The sequence below is a fragment of the Heloderma suspectum genome, chromosome 7 (assembly GCF_057233095.1).
Source record: "Heloderma suspectum isolate Gila_16-S chromosome 7, 16-S_ref, whole genome shotgun sequence".
NCBI lineage: Eukaryota > Metazoa > Chordata > Lepidosauria > Squamata > Helodermatidae > Heloderma > Heloderma suspectum.
In genome coordinates this window covers 125,117,973-125,134,858 of record NC_139464.1, presented here as the reverse complement: position 1 = coordinate 125,134,858, position 16,886 = coordinate 125,117,973, and the positions used below count along the sequence as shown (strand labels likewise).

The following is a 16,886-nucleotide window of genomic DNA, read 5'->3' as shown; positions in this document are numbered from 1 at the left end:
TGATAGTGTGGTCACTTAACTTGAGCCGGACATCCTAGAGAGTGAAGTCAAGTGGGCCTTAGGAAGCATTAGTAACAACAAAGCTAGCGGAGATGACGGTATTCCAGCGGAGCTATTTAAAATCCTAAAAGATTATGCTGTTAAAGTGCTGCACTCAATATGCCAACAAATTTGGAACACTCAACAGTGGCCACAAGACTGGAAAAGGTCAGTTTACATTCCAATTCTAAAGAAGGGCAACGCCAAAGAGCGTTTCACATGCCAGCAAGGTGATGCTCAAAATCCTACAAGCTAGGCTTCAGCAGTATGTGAACCGAGAACTACCGGAAGTACAAGCGGGGTTTCGAAGAGGCAGAGGAACTAGAGATCAAATCGCCAACATTCGCCGGATCATGGAGAAAGCGAGAGAATTCCAGAAAAACGTCTATTTCTGTTTCATTGACTACGCTAAAGCCTTTGATTGTGTGGATCGCAACAAACTCTGGCAAATTCTGAAAGAGATGGGAGTACCAGACCACCTTAACTGTCTCCTGAGAAACCTGTATGAGGGTCAAGAAGCAACAGTAAAAACCAGACATGGAACAACCGATTGGTTCAAAATTGGGAAAGGAGTACGACAAGGCTGCATATTGTCGACCTGCTTATTTAACTTATATGCAGAGTACATCATGAGGAACGCCTGGTTGAATGAATCATAGGTCGGAATTAAGATTGCCGGGAGAATTATCAACAACCTCAGATACGCAGATGATACCACTCTAATGGAAGAAAGCGAAGAAGATCTAAAGAGCCTCTTGTTGAGGGTGAAAGAGGAGAGTGCAAAAGCTGGTTTGAAACTCAACGTTAAAAAAACCAAGATCATGGCATCTGGCCCCATCACTTCCTGGCATATGGAAGGGGAAGAAATGGAAGCAGTGAGAGATTTTATTTTCTTGGGCTCCAAGATCACCGCAGATGGTGACTGTAGCCATGAAATTAAAAGACGCTTGCTCCTTGGGAGGAAAGCTATGGCAAACCTAGATAGCGTAGTAAGAAGCAGAGACATCACCTTGCCGACAAAGGTCCGTCTAATCAAAGCTATGGTTTTCCCAGTAGTAATGTATGGCTGTGAGAGCTGGACTATAAGGAAGGCTGAGCGCCGAAGAATTTATGCTTTTGAACTGTGGTGCTGGAGAAGACTCTTACGAGTCCCCTGGACTGCAAGGAGGTCAAATCAGTCCATCCTAAAGGAAATCAACCCTGAGTGCTCATTAGAAGGACAGATGCTGAAACTGGAGCTCCAATATTTTGGCCACCTAATGCAAAGAGAAAACTCCCTGGAAAAGACCCTGATGCTGGGAAAGATTGAAGGCAAAAGGAGAAGGGGACGGCAGAGGATGAGATGGCTAGACAGCATCACCGATGCAATGAATATGAACTTGAGCACGCTCCGGGAGAGAGCGCAGGACAGGAAGGCCTGGCGTGCTATGGTCCATAGGGTCACGAAGAGTCGGACACGACTTAACGACTGAACAACAACTGAACCTGGAGCAGTCTCCTCAGCATGGTTTGTTAACCACGCACAAGCCACCCTGAGAACCCATGGCTTGTTGTTGGGGTGTTCAGGGTGGCTTGTTTAAAGGGTAGCTTGTCATGGAAGTCTGGACCTGGCAGATTAGCTTGTGTATGTTTTGCCAGAAGGGGCTACAGAGTCTCCAGGCAAGAGCAGCAAGCAACCCAGCAGCTCCTCGCAGTGCCCTCCACCCCTCCTCCTCCGGCTCGGCGCCTCATCTGACAGCGACCGGCTTTATCCCCTTGTGAGCTGAGTTAGCTCAGCTATGCGTGACTGACTTACCCCTGGGTAAGCACACGTGCCTCCAATTAAGGACCATCGCAATTTGAGAGGGGAGGATTTAAGCTTTCTCCCCTCCTGTTTTCAGCTGAAATTCCTCACTTCCCGGGGGGGGGGGTTAAAAAAAGAAAAAAGTCTCTATTTTTAATCTTTTTAAAACCATTCTCCATGGCAGGGTGAAGATTTCAGCATGAAATTTGGAGGGGGGGAGCTTAAATCCCCCCTTCTGAATTGCCATGGTTCTGAATTGGGGGGGGGTGCATACCCAGAGGTAAGTCAATCACACAAACAGGCAGAGATGTGCGAGGAAGAGGAATGGGCTGCAAGGAGCTGCCAAGAAGGCTTTTTTTAAGTGTAAAGAAAATAAATAAAACCCTCAGCCGCCTCAGTCTTAAAGTAAGGCAACCTCCCCTGCCCCCATCCAGATAGAGCATATATATATGTCAAAGCAGGTGCTTTGAGGAACTGTGCTGCAAAGACCCCTGGGATACATGATGGGAGGGGGCGGGGGAATGAAGGGGGAAACAAGCCATGGCAAGCTGGCGAGCACCTGTGAGCGATTGAACAACCCAGCATGGCTTGTTTTCAGCGTGGCTTATCCTGATGCACACACTGGCCCATATGTCAGCACCAGGCACATACGTAGGCGTGCCACTGCCTCTGGCTGTTCGCGATGCTTGTCATACTTATCCCACAGGTGGCCACCATGCACTGGCATGCAAGCACGTACGCCAGCACTGATGCAGGCAGCTGAGCCCAGGTGAACCTAGGAGCAGTAAGCTACAGACACACAGTCCTGCCCCTGACAGCCAGCAGGGAGTGGGGGCCAGATCCAACAGTGGGCAGGACCACCCATTTTCTCCTTTTCTCTCTCTCCCTCCCTCCCCATCCAGCAGGCTGCTGTGGTAAGGATGGATCACTCTTGCCTGAGGTGTGAACTGATCACTTTCAGAGGGCACCTGAAATTAGACCAAAGTCTGCAGGTATCCTGGCCCTGTCCTAGAAAATGGAAACGGCTTAGTTAATGCTTTCTAATGGCTAGAAGATTTTTTTCCCCCCATGAGCACTGATGGTTGGTGCCTCCTGGCTGCAAGGCACCCCACTCACTCAAGCCGGGGCTGGAAATAGTTTTGCATTGGAATGAATCCAGGAAAGGAATCTGAACTTTGCAGCTGAGCCTTGAGGAGCTTCACCCGGATGCTGATGGCTTACGGGACAACTGATATTACCTTTGTCGGTCAGTGTTCATCTGCTCCCCAAGCTTGGAGTGTATATTTGTAAATACGCAGATACCATAAAAACACCATGACTCTCCTGTTCATGAGGAAAGAGATCCTAGAGCAGTTACCCCAAAGAACTTCTCCCGTTCAGGGCACGGGAGACCCACTTGCATGAAACAATACAAATCTGTTCTTAATAACCTACCAGCACTGTAGAATGTACGTGTCTTTTTCCGGGCAGGAGGAGCAAGTTCTTCAGGAGTTTCTGATGGATGTTCCTTTTCCTTGGCTCCACCCGGGTTGCTTTTAGATACCTCAAACGAAGAAAGCCTGCAGGACTGCTGCTCACCGGTACAGTTAATGGCAGCACATCTGGCTGATCTGCGAGAAGCGTGGCCCAGGCTGAGGTTCTCGTTCACACCCTGGAACTGCTCTGGTATGTGTATGTCCCCAAGAGCAGCAGAGGATGTTTGAGGGGAACCTGCTGCAAGAATGAGATTGCTTTGTTTTTTCATGGTCTCCTTTTCTGGAACATTAAGGAAATATAACTCTGCTTGGTCTTGTGACTTTGGATGGTTAGTAAGTCCTGGATTCAGCTCCATTTCTGGAATAGGGGGCTCAGGGTTCATATCACTGAAGTAGGTTGGGAGGTGCCCACATATGGTGGTGAAACTGATCTGATGAGGATCCAAAGTAGATGGCTGTGAATTGAGTGATCCAAGCCCCTGGGCTATGAAGCAGTGTCCATCCCCCTCTTCTCCCTTTGCTACATCAGAGTCCCTTTCTTTCTCCAGGATCTTCCCAGACTCATTTTCTATGATCACAGTGTGGTGTATGGAAGCATTATTTTTGGCTGCAATCTCACCCACAAGGTTCCCATTTTGAACGAATTGCTCTGTGCATAACAGTGGCCCTCTCAGTCCCTTCCCTTCTTGCTCCTCAAATTCTTCCTTGCACACTGCAAAGCAAAAGCGCTCAAATTATCCTTAATATATGAAAACAAAAAACAAAGCAAGGCTACAGGTCCTTGCCCAAGGCATTCACAACCTGAGGGCTAAACTACACACTACATTAAATATATAGCATGCAAATGAGCCTAGCTTTCTTTTTTTGTCTTTTAGTAGGCACTTGTGGGCCCAATCTGGATCCAGAACAGCATGTGCGGATTAAACCTGGATTAAACAGCATGTGCGGATTAAACCTGGGTGAGGTTTAATCTTTCTACCCAGTTGCTTCCCCAGCCCCCAAATTCAACTCCACACCCACGCAGGGGCTAAAAAGATGGGGGAAACCCTCCATTGGCTCCATGCTACACACAGTGGGTAGTTCAGCCCTAAGTTTCAACAGTGAGGAGACAACAAATGAAGGGATGAAAGGAAGGGCAAAAATATCACAGGATAAATGTGAGCAAATGCAGTTGCATGTACTGAGCGGCAAACTAAAGGTTCTCCTAATCACACATAGTGGAGCTATGCAGATGATTAGGTGAATGTACTTACGTAGCCTATCACGGTAAAGGCAGCCACGCAAACGGTGGCCACTACCATTTGCGTGGCTGCCTTTGCCGTGATAGGCTACGTAAATACTTACGTAGCCTATCACGGCAGCCTGGCAGGATGCAAATGGCGGCCGCAGCAGCCCGGCTGCGGCCAGAACTCCGGGTGCGGATGGCACTGGCCGGTGGCTTTGTGGAGCCACCACAGAGTGGAGCCAGCCAGGCAGGATTCCGGGGGGAGGGACAGAGCGCCTCCCCCCCACTGCGGATCCCCCACTGCGGAGCAGGGTAAGGGATTCGTACATCCCTACTCTACAGGAAGGGGTGGTCCCTGCTGTCTTTAAGGAGGCAGTAGTGTGACCACTCCTAAAGAAGCCCACCCTGGACACAATGGCATTAGACAGCTACCACCCAGTTGCGAATACTCCTTTCTTGAGGAGAGGGTCATGGTGAGACAACTGCAGGCACTCTTGGAGGATACTGATTATCTAGACCCATTCCAATCTGGGTCTCGACCTGGTTATGGGACTGAAACAGCCTTGGTCGCCCTGATGGACAGGGGGTGTGCGACCCTGTTAATTCTGCTTGATCTCTCATTGGCTTTTGATACCATCAACCATGGAATCCTCCTGGATTGACTCCATGGGATGGGCACTGGAGGCACTGTGCTACAGTGGTTCCAGTCCTACCTGTAGGGCTGGTTTCAGAGAGTAACATTGGGTGGTCATATCTTGGCCCCTTGGCAACCGAGCCTTGGGGTTCCGCAGGGCACCATCTTGTCCCCAATGCTGTTCAGCATCTATATGAAGCTGCTGTGAGAAGTCATTAGGGGATCTGGAGCGAGGTGCCCTCAGTACGTTGATGACAAGCAGCTCTATCTCCCTGTGACATCTGAATCAGGTGAGGCTGTGCAAGTCCTGGATCAGTGCCTAGACTCAGTGATGAGCTGGATGAAGGCCAATGAACTGAAGCTGAATCCTGGCAAGACGGGAGCCCTGTGGGTGAGTGGTTCCCGAGCCCAGGAGACAGGTGCGCTGCCTGTGCTGGACGGGGTCGCACTCCCTGTGAAAGTTCAGGTTCGTAGTCTGGGGGTACTCCTAGATCTACCATTGTCACTGGAGGCCCAAGTGGCCATGGTGGCTCGGAGTGCCTTTACCAGCTTTGGCTAGTTCACCAACTACAGCCTCTCCTGGACAGGGATAGCTTGGCCATAGTGGTCCAGGTGCTAGTAACCTCAAGACTGGATTACTGCAATGGGCTCTGTGTGGGGCTGCCCTCAGGGCTGCTCCAGAAGCTGGAATTAGTGCAGAATGCAGCAGCTCAGCTATTATCAGGAGCTGCCAGTTTCCAGCATGCAATTCCTTTGCTGAGGGAACTGTGCTGGCTGCCTATTTGCTACCAGGCCAGGTTTAAGGTTTTGGTACTAGTGTACAAAGCCCTAAATAACTTGGGACCAGGACACCTGGGAGAGTGCCTTCTCCCCTACCAATCTGCCCAGTCATTAAGGTCATCAGAGGGCCTGCTCCTGGTGGTTCCACATGGACCTATGGCCTGACTGGAGTCCACGCAGAGAACAGCCTTCAGTGTGGTGGCCCCCTTTCTTTGGAACTCCTTATCCTGCAGGTCAGGCAGGTGCCAACACTGCGTTGCTTCCAGCAGCTCCTGAAAACAGATATTTTCCAGGAAACCCTCCCTGGTTGACCAGCCTCAGTTTTATTGGCATTCTGTTTTTGTTTTGTTTTTTAAGAATAATTTTAATGTGGTGTTTTAATTCTTTTTATCCTTTTACTTCTTATGTTCCCTGTTCCAGAATCTGTTTTAGATGTGGAGCAGTATAAAGTGTTGTAAATTAAAAAAATAAAGTGCTATTGGACACCATTGATGGCCTTTGATCCTTTCACACATGAAACAGAAAGTCAAACTGCTTCATGTTCTGGTCCTGAGTACTCTCTCACTCTTTTTTTTTTTTTTTTTAACAGCCCACAGAGTCAGGGACTGGAAGTAGGAAAAAGAATTCCTCCCTGGAATCTGCTGTTTGCAGAAAAGAGCAACTAAAGTGATCAAGGGGCTGGAGCATCTCCCCTATGAGGAAAGATTACAACAGCTGGGACTGTTTAGCTTAGAGAAAAGGTGAGTAAGGAGAGACATGACAGAGGTGTACAAAATGATGCCAGGTGTGGAGAATGTGGATGGGGAGACATTTTTCTCCCTCATAATACTGGAACCCGGGGCCATCCCATGAAGCTGATTGGTGGGAGATTCAGGACAGATAAAAGGGAGGACTTCTTCACACAGCACATTAACTACAGAATTCACTACCACAAGATGTAGTGATGGCCACCAATTTGGATGGCTTTAAAAGGGGGCTAGACAAATTCCTGGAGGAAAAGGCTGGCAATGGCTACTAGTCTTGATGGCTCTGTACTACCTCCAGTATCAGAGGCAGTGAGCCTATGTACACCAGTTCTGGGAACACGGGTGGGCAGGTGCTGTTGCACTCATGTCCTGCTTGTGGGTGTCCCATGGGCAGCTGGTTGGCCACTGTGTGAACAGAATGCTGGACTAGATGGACCCTTGGTCTGATCCCGCAGGGCTCCTCGTGTGTTCTTCTGCTGCCCAAAGCAACTACTTTATATTGCTCCCCCAGGCCAGAAGCAGCGGGTGTTGCCCTCAACTGCTTCCTGGCTCCTCCCCGGAAGCACACCCTGTCCAGGCCAAGTCCAGCAGGTCTTTCCTATTGTTAAAGGCCATGTTTTGGAAGGCTGCCTTGGGCACATAAACAGTTTTTGCATCGGACTCTGCCTCCAGACTCACCAAAAAATCACTAGGGTCCAACCCACAGCCCTCTGGGCTCTCCCTCTTACCGCCACAGGCCCATCCAGAGTTGGCAACCTACAGGCCATTTGGGAGTTACACATGTCAGATCCTATGCATGTTTACTCAGAAGCAAGTGCCACCGTGTTCTGTGAGATTTGCCTCTGTTCAAGTAAGGGTGCATAGGGGCACAACCTCACTGAGACAGAACTGAGCATCAAAGATTTCTGCCCATGGCAGCACTCAGCAATCCGCTCCTCTGGAACTCCGCGAAAGGGCATTGTCTCACACCATTGCAGGATCTGGGCTCTAACCCTACATAGGCCTACACGAAAAATGGAAGTGCACACCAGCCTCAGAATAAACCGAAACTGGTCATACTTCAGAGTCAACACAGCCAAGATTAGGTTGTAGGATTCTTAAATTACATGGGCTGCAACATGCAAAGTAGAACCAATGTGGTTAATGGTTATGCGTCACACACAGGCTCTTTTTTGCACGCTGCATTTGACGAAGAAGAAACAACACTGCCCTTATTTCGGTAATGGTACCAGAACCATTTCACTTCCCCCCATTTCGTTGACTGCACTTCTCTACCGGCCAACAGGTGAAGCTCTCCGGGCGGCTCACCAGCCACGGGCCCGACCGCCGGCTCTCCCCTCCCCATCATCCCATCTAACGCCGAGGGCGCCGGCGGCGCACCAGCGGGCCCGTAGCCTGGAGCGTGTGCAAGGGAGCAGCTTCGGTGCCTCGGGGAGGCCACCGGTACCTGCGCGGGCGGCCTCCCTCCCGCGCGTTTCCCCTCATCGGGCTGAAGGGCCGCGGTCCAGCCCCGAGGCGGGGCGCGCGGTGAGGGCCCGCGCGGGAGCCGGTGGAGGGGCCTCCTCCGGCCCTGATTGCCTGAGGGCATAATTGGGCCGTGGCGTGAGAATGGCAATTACAGAGGGCAAATAAGAGCCTCCTCGACGAGGGAGGCCAGAGGCGCGGCCCGGCTGCGCTCGCAGCGCTGGCCTGGGGGGGCGCCGCCGCCCCCCGCGTCGACTGGGTCGCCCGCCCGCCCGCGCAGCACGAGTTGCCCCCTCCTGCTCCCGCGTTACCGGCGTCCTGGTGGGGCCCGCCCTGCTCCCGCCTCGTGCGGAGCGCCATCCTCCGCTCCGCGCGCGCGGTCCAGCCGGGTGAGCTTGGCGGCGGCGGCGGCAGCCTCGTGCGCGGAGGCTGCTCGGAAGCCCGCGGCTTGTAGCGCCTGGGCGAGGCGGCGCCACGAGCTGCGCGAGCCTCATCAAGGCCACCTGGGCGGAGGCGGCGGCCAAGAGGTCAAGCGGCGAGGCGGGGGGGGGGTCCGGGCCCTCGGAGAGGCTCTCCCAGCCCGGCCGCTTTCCGGGGAGGCCGGCGGCGCTTCTCTTGCAGCCCCGGCCTGCGCGTGTGAACTCGGGAGCCGCGCTGCAACGGCGGCCTCCAGGGCGGGCGGGCGACTGGCGCCTAACGCGTCTTGCGCATCCAGAAGGGCGAGTTGTCGTGCGGGGAACTTCTTGGCCAAGCTTTGGATTCGCACCAGGCGCCTTGCACTGGAAAAGATGTGCAGGTCGACCATTGCGCGCACTGGCTGGTCTGAAGCGTTAGCTGTGCGTGCTCGCTGGGCCAGGTGGGACCGAGGAGTAGTGGGGCGCGTGTGGCTGCCCTTTAACCCAACCCTATACACACCCCAGAAACAGATCCCACTGCGTTATGCGATACTTGCTTCCAGGCAAGGGTCACATGATCGCAGAACTATCCGCGTAGAAATTCTTCATCGAATGTTCATACACAAAATATCAGTCTGATCCTCAGCAAAGGTCTATGGCTAAGCCAGTAATTTCCAAACCAGGTGCTGGAAAAGGGGTGAAGCTTCTTAGCAAAACTAAAGTGGCAATTCTGTACTCGCTCATCTAGGAGTAAGCCCGGCTGAGCCTGGTGGGACGTATTTATGATTAGACCTGTATGGGATTGTGCTGTAGATCACCATATTGCATATATGCGTGGCGGGGGGGGGGGGGGCTGTGTGGTGCCCTGATTTTCCCCATCTCTAACAATATATTGGCAGCAACATCATACCAGGGGTGGGGGGAGTGTGTAATGACATGCCAGGATTCTCTTGTCTTGCCCCTGCTACAGCTTGCAAGTTGAGGGTTATCCTAGGAGTATCCATATTGCCCAGAAAGCATGGCACCACTGGGCAAAAAGGAAGATGGGATACTGGGAAGCATTATTAACAGAAAGGAGGATGCCTGGCTATTGTTCTGGGAACTTACTGAGTGGACCAATGCAGGCATTTGCTTGCATATGAATAGAGCTGGAGTGTGGTGGGGATGCAGGAGCACCTGTAACACCCCCCCCCCGACGTTCTGCACACCTGGCCGCCTTCTAGATCTTAATATGATAAGTGTAAGATCCGCAAAGGGCTCTGTGAGATGGGGCTCCAGGTCACAGGACCTCTGGAAGCAAGTTCTGCCTTACAAGCCGACAACCCTTTGCAGATCTTCATGTTGAACATGGAAAGGTGTAGGAGGCGGTTGGGAGTGCAGGGATGCTGGAGTGCCCAAATCCCCCCTTCCGCTTTAGCTCTACTTATGTGCAGTCGAACACGTGCATACAGCTGAAATGTATGTATCTTTTTCAGAGGGTGAACTATTTTAATTTTTTTAATTGCTCCACCTAGCAAGTGTTTGGGAAAAACTGAAAAAAGCACACCCTGAGGCCCTTCTAGTAGGAATGTTTCCAAGTCTGAAGGGAGCAATATCCAGGTGTAAGTGTGCGTGTGAGTGTAAGGGAGAGAAAAGGAAGAGGAGTGTAGATGCTTTGTGACTGAAGAGTAGCCTTCACTCAGGATACATTTTAGAGCTACTATGTAGATACAGGAAGTTCAGCCATCTGTAAAATAGTGAAACTTGGCTGATACCTGCTTTTTTAACATTTGTATCCCACTCTATATCATTAAGATCTCAGGGTGGCAGGCAGATAAAATAAACTTAAACAGTATAAAACAATAAATTTAAACAAGCTAATACCAACTAAAACCTAAAACAATAAAACAGGTAAAACAGTGTGCTACTTTACAGAATGCATTTAGCCCTCAGAGGCTTTGGTAAAAGGCCATGTTTTTACTTGGTGCCGATGAAACCAGTGTACGCACCAATCAGGTCTCCAAGGGGAGGGCCAGGGTGCCACAGCAGAGAAGGCCCTCTCACATGTCCTGCAATAGTGTATGTCTTGCACTGATGGGGCACAGAAGAGGGTCCCTCCAACAGATCTATGATTCGATCATATGATTCTATCTATGATCTCAGTCCTCGGTCAGGCATACATGGGGAGAGGCACTCCCTCAAATATCAAGGTCCCAAGCCACTTAGGCTGTTGGCTCCCAAGAAATTTATTTGCAGGATGGCAACCCGCCTTGCCTTTAAACATGCAGAAATACCCTCCAGTGACCTTTGCCTCTGTCTTTTATGTCCAAGTGGCAAGGAGCTGTGGGAAGGCCAGACCATCAATAAGCTTCCTGAGTCGAAAGCTGTTCTTAGATTTTGGTCAAATGAGTCACTGAGGGCGCAATCCTGTCAGTTGCGCCTTCACTGCTTGGAAGCCCCAGAACTGAGGGGGCTTCCAAGATTCCTAAACCGAGTTGGACTGAAGCCTTTATTTTTGCTAGACAGGTTTTTCATCCTGTCTAGCAAGAGTGCTTCAGAGGGGGAGGGAAGGAGGCTGGAGGAGGCTCAGGATAAATTGTATTCTGGTCTCCTGCCCACTGGCACGCCCCCTTTTCCCCTCTCCAAGGTTGATTTTACAGCCTTGGAGGGTAGCCAGTGCAGTTCTTAACACGCAGATCTCCGACTGTCCCTCCTGGGACACTCACCCATGGACCATAGGATTGCTGTCTCCAGAACTGAGGGAAGGGAGTTGGCTCTGACTCTGTTAAGGACTGGGCACAATCCCTACCTGTCAGTATCTATTGAAGCCCTACCCATTTCCATGCTCTGTGGTGTTTCCCTCACTGTTAAACAAGTCTTGCTGGAGGGTCCATTATTCTGAAGTGTGCAGGAGGCCTTTCTGCATATCCAGTTCCATGCTCCACACATAGGGCATCTCTACACCAGCCTAAAATCCCGCATATAAAACGGGGCTTTCTGCTTCCATTTTAAATGCAGGATCACAACTCTCTTTTTCACCCGCTTCCTTCTCCCCGTATCTGAGTCTTCCATTATCTTCCATGGATCTCGCTCCTCTTCTTGCCGCTCTTCCTCTTTTCACAGAGGGAACTGAAGCGGAACACAAGCGGGTAGTTTGATAGCTCACTATCTGTGATCTATTTAAAGGCGGAACAAAGGGCATTTAGTGCAGGAGACGCCCTGGAGGGTCACGGCATCATGTAAAGAGCTGGCATGGAGCCATCTCAATCGCAGAATAAAAGCTCCTTGTGAGGAAAGCCACACCCTCAATTCTAGGTGGTGATGATCTACAAGTTTTATTCAGGTTCCTAAGCTCTATTGTCTGGCTGTCCTCTTTTTAAGACTGTTTGGATTATTGGAAATAAGTCACAAACAAGAATACTTTCTTGTATTTCCTAATAGAAATTCATGCTGAGGATAATTTTCCTCAGTCTACAAACACTGGTCTCATGTGAACAGCTCTCAGGAAAAGGCTTCTTGGTCCGCAGTCCTGTTATGCATACTCGCAACTGCAGAATAAAAACCTCATCTGGAAATATTCCATGACTGGAGCATTCTGTCTTTACACACACAGAACTGCCATCATCACATTAATTTGGTTTTTACAGAGTTGTGTAAGAACAACACGTTTACTCAGAAGTCCCACTGAGTTCCACAAGGCTTACTCCTAGCGCCTGGCCTTGTCCATGGAATTTACGGGGCTCCAGACACCAATTCCTTCCAATTGTAACTTTCCCATCACTTTGTCTTTTTTTTTCCTACCAGAAAAAAAATCTATTAAGGAGGGAAAGATGGAATAGCTGCACAATACCTTTTGACTGGTAGTGCTTGGAGTCCTCTGTCTGAAAGCACCCGTAGTAGGATCTGACTTCATAAGCATAAAGTGTAGAACCCTTTCCTTGGGATTGACTCCCTGCAACCCCTCCCCCGATTTTTTTCTCCCAGCTAGAGCGCTGATGCCAAATTTTGGCAAAGATAAAAGCATTTGAGGAAAAGGACGTAAACTATGGGCAGCCCACAATGCTGTTGAAGTTTGATACCCATCATCCCACCTTTCTGTGTTACTAGAGCAGTTCTGTGTTTTATGCGTGCACAACTGCTGCCGTTGTGTTTATCTCGGTTCGAATCCTTCCAGCTGGTGGGAGTGGGTGATGGTCATGGAGAGGGGGACATAGAGGCAGGCTGGTGAATATGACTTCCGAGTCTGTTCTAGTTAGTCTGTCTCCTTCCCACACAGGGCCAGCTACCCTGTGGGAACAGTCCCTTAAGGGGGAGGAACTGGCAGGTGGGTGAATCCCACCTCAGAGCCTGCTCTTACTGGACTCCCTGTCCCCCAGCAGGGCCATCTATCACCATCAGCTCTGTAGAAAGGATGCTGATCCGTTGTTGTTGTTCATATTAATAAAATGCAATAAGCAATGAGTGTTGTTACTAGTAAGCCACCTTGGAAGGATTTGTATCTTAAAAATAAGATACAAATAATTGTAATAAGATAAAATAAATAAATCTGTTGTATTTAGAGGGCAGCCTCAAACAGAATATGTTTTGGGAGGCCATATGTACATACAGGAAATGCAGCAGAAGCAGGTGCTGTCTGAGGGAAGTAGTTCTCTGCATATATCCATTATTTCCTAAGAAATGTTCCTCCTTGTAAAGTCCCCTCTTAGCAAAACTTCCCTCTGGTGAATAATATACCTTCAGTCCAGAATGCAGGTTTGTCAGAGCTGGTGATGCAAAGCAGAACAGGATTCATGCACTGTTCATAGTTTGTATAAAAGCAAATTTAAGCAGCCACCACTTGTCATTCAAGAAACACATAACTACTGAAGTTGGAAGGGCCTTGTCTTTCTTTGCATCTGGTCACCCTGGTTCTTGCTCTGTGGCAAGAAAACTGTGCCCACCACTAATTTGCTCAGATTATTTTACCCAAATAAAGACTCCCATTGTTGGGGGAAATTACTGTTTCCTAACATTCAGGACATATTTCTAAAATACAATATAGATTTCTATTGCTTATTCCATTTTAACTGTAATTGGATTCTGGGAGCTGTAATTTGAAGAGGGCATTGAGAATTCTTTTAGCACCCCCCCCCCCCCCGAAGCATAGTTGCCAAGATTCGCTGGAGGGTGAAGGACTGGCTTAAGTCAAACTGTTTAAGGCTGCAAATTCTATACACACTTACTAGGGAATAAGTCCCAGTGAATTCAGTGGGACTTAACTTCTGAGTAGACATGCAGAGGATTGCACCGTTAATGAAAATCATGTTTCCCGCCCCAGCAAGTACCTCTATTATGTGTGTGCAGCTCTGGGAGTGATTCAGTTAGCACCATGGGACTTACTGGCTGGTGCCTGTGACATAATGTTTGAGCCTTCGTGCCTCTTGCGTTTATCCACACGGTTCTGAATGCCCTGCCATTGACACTACTGTTGTTCTATAACAAGAACCTGAGGGCTGCTTCTGCTGTTACGTTTTTGTACTCTTAATTCAGAACCATGGAGAATTGCCATTTATACCTTTCAAATGTCAGAAAGATCAGATGTGGGTGTGGGGTATGTAGCCTTCATAAACAGTGAAAACACACTTGTGAGAATGGCTTGTCTTCAGCTTGCATGGCATTTACAAAGATCTATTCTCATCACTCAGTAATTTCAATCAGACTGGAGTACTCTACAGATGACCATCCTCTGGAGTAAGACTCGGACTACACGTTATGTGGAGTTCTATGATTATTTCCTCAATTACTATTTTTAGCTGAAAGCAAACTGCACTGAAGAGTGGGCATGGAGAAGCTTCACCCTTCCCCTGTCCCCTCTGGTGTGTCTTTTCAGCTTGAAAGCACTCTCCCCAAACTGCTGTTTTGCCTGCTTGGGCAGTCGTTCCCAAACTGGTGTCCTCCAGATGTATTGGGCTACAGCTCCCAGCATCCGTCAGCCAGTCATGCTGGCTGAGGGATGCTGCGAATTGTACTCCAACACATCTGGAAGGCACCAGGTTGGGAACGGCTGCAGTAGGGGAAAACCATGGAGACACTGTATCTTTTTACCCATGGGATGAAAAAGTAGCTTGGGGGGGGGCAGGCGGGGGGACTCAGCTGAAAAGCAACCAGAGGGGAAAAGTGAAAGCATCCCCCTGCATTTGGACTTGCAGCCTGTCTCCGCTGCTTTGGGTTAAAAGAAGCCAGTATGGAGGGAAGGGTCACAAAACTCTGTCATGTACAGTTTGACCCTCAAGTCCACCTGTCTTTGTATAATGGAGGGATTTAGAATAAAGTTCCAAAGAGCTAATGCTGTAGAGTTAAAACAAATTCTTGGTACCATCACCTTATTTTACGCTCCCGTGCAACACAACTAGGGATTTTTATAATCCAGACATAATGTGTTTAGGAATTGGGTTGTGTTATAGGTCAGTTTAAGTGGTTTGTGGGACACACCTGCATGTGTCAGAATGTCAAATATTTATACTCTGAAGATACCTGTTTTTTCAAAGGCAGCACAAGCAGCCATAGATTGCAATCCTATATGGAGTTAGGCAGGCCTAGGCACGTTGACTCCAGTAGTCTTAAGTGCCCTTGTAAAGGACCAGGCCATCACAGAAATAGAACACAAATAGCCCAGGCTTTGCAGCCTTTTCTCACACATGAATGTCTTGAACCACTGCTGGTGAATATGGTATTGTCACACATCCTGAGTTATGGTTTGCATAGTCTCTACAGTTGATTGCATTCCCTGAGCAATATAGGAAGCTTCCCTGTCTCAGTTAGGCTATTTGTACTTCTAGCCCATGTGCTCTACCGCTGAATTATGGTTTCTCCCCGTAAGAGAGGAGCAGAGTCCAGATTTATAGTTTCAACGTCTCCCCTGGTGCTCACCAAGGGTTTGGTTATCAGTTGTTACCAGCAGTCTCACCCACCCTTTCTTCTTTGTAATGGGCTCATGCATTCCAGGGCATTCTGTCTTTCTAAGCCCCAAACCCTTTCAAGCTGAGAAAAAATAAAATCTCCACTATAATTAAAGTGTCTTCAGGGGAGAGGCAGAAGATGTGAAAAGTGTACCTTCTTTTCCCATGCATTTTTAGTCAACATTGATTTTCCTATATAAAAGTAAAGTTATTTCTTTCTAGCCCGACAGCCTTCCTTTAATAACATCCTGACATGCATTAAATAGTATCAGGTGAAGCTTTCCTAGCTGGGGGCTTTTCTACATGAGGTTTTTAACCTGTACCTTTACTGAGGCTTCTGCTTCCGAATTCTTTGCGGCATTAAGATCAGCTCCTTTACATGTATTTTTTCCCCTGGGGTTTTTCTTAGTTTCTGTATCTTCTATTACACAACCACTAGGTGGTGCTGTGGTATAGCGGAGTTGCACAAATACAGGAAGATTAGGGATGGCAGCAGAATCCAGATGGGGATTCAAGCATGGTGGATTACCGCCATCTTTGCCTCTCATACTGGAGTTCACAGACTGCTGCACTTGCCCGACCTTGTGCGTGCCAAGTCAGGCAAGCGTGGTAGGCCCTGCTCCTCCACCGAGCCACTGTTGGTGGCTCGGCCTTTTTCGTAAAGGTCGATTTTACATAAATGGAGGCCCTAAAGAGTCCCATTTATGCAACATTACTGGCATAAATGGTCTAAATGGGGCATTTACGCCTGTAATTTGGTGTAAATGGGACTCTTTATGGCCATTTTTGTAAAATTAGCCTTTATGGAAAAGGCCCAGCCGCCTGTGAACACCTCGCGTCCTCCTTGAAAGGAAGGAGAGCACAAGGGGGCGCCACCACTGCTGAGCAACCGTGCCCCTCTCTGCCGGGCACTTGCAGAGGGAGGCATGGTTGCTCGGTGGCGGTAGCCCCTCATGCTCTCTTCAAACGAGACAGCGAGGGGTTGAACGTCAGCAGGGGCAGGCTTGTGAGGTGGTGTGAGCTCACGCCAAGTGCCCGTGGACCGTCGGGCGGCTCGCCCCACGCGCTTGCTGGGTCAGGTAAGTAACAGGGGTTGGGCAGGCACAGGAGGGTTTGTCCATCCCTAAGGAGGGTTTTATAATGCCATTCAGAAAAATCAAGCTTTCCTCATTAGGAAAACAACTGCGATAATGGTTGCAAAGGATGAGGGAGGCTCTGGAGGATGACAACGTCATGTGAAGGACCTGCAAACTACCATGAGTGAGGAATCACGAGCTCACGACAAAAGATTTGTGTAAAAGGGCTCTGGGAAATAAGTGGTGGGAAATGCTCCACCCGCTAAATGTGTGTGTATATCCAGCTATGGTTAAAGGTGCAGGAGAAGACCAGAAAAAGGTAGGAACTCTACTAGAGAGCCGAGTTAAATTT

General features: G+C 49.3%; 1 protein-coding gene across 1 annotated transcript in view; it reads right to left on the bottom strand.

Annotated features, from left to right (window-relative positions):
- NOBOX (NOBOX oogenesis homeobox) overlaps positions 1 to 8,951 on the bottom strand; it is a 38,389-nt gene extending 29,438 nt beyond the window's left edge. Inside the window, exons 1-2 of the mRNA XM_084811393.1 lie at positions 8,458 to 8,951; positions 3,257 to 4,009 (exon numbers count right to left, since the gene is read on the bottom strand). Of these exons, the coding sequence (XP_084667519.1) occupies positions 3,257 to 4,009; positions 8,458 to 8,506 (802 nt within the window). The 5' untranslated portion in view covers positions 8,507 to 8,951. The remainder of the gene's footprint in view (positions 1 to 3,256; positions 4,010 to 8,457) is intronic.
- Positions 8,952 to 16,886: the final 7,935 nt, after the last annotated feature.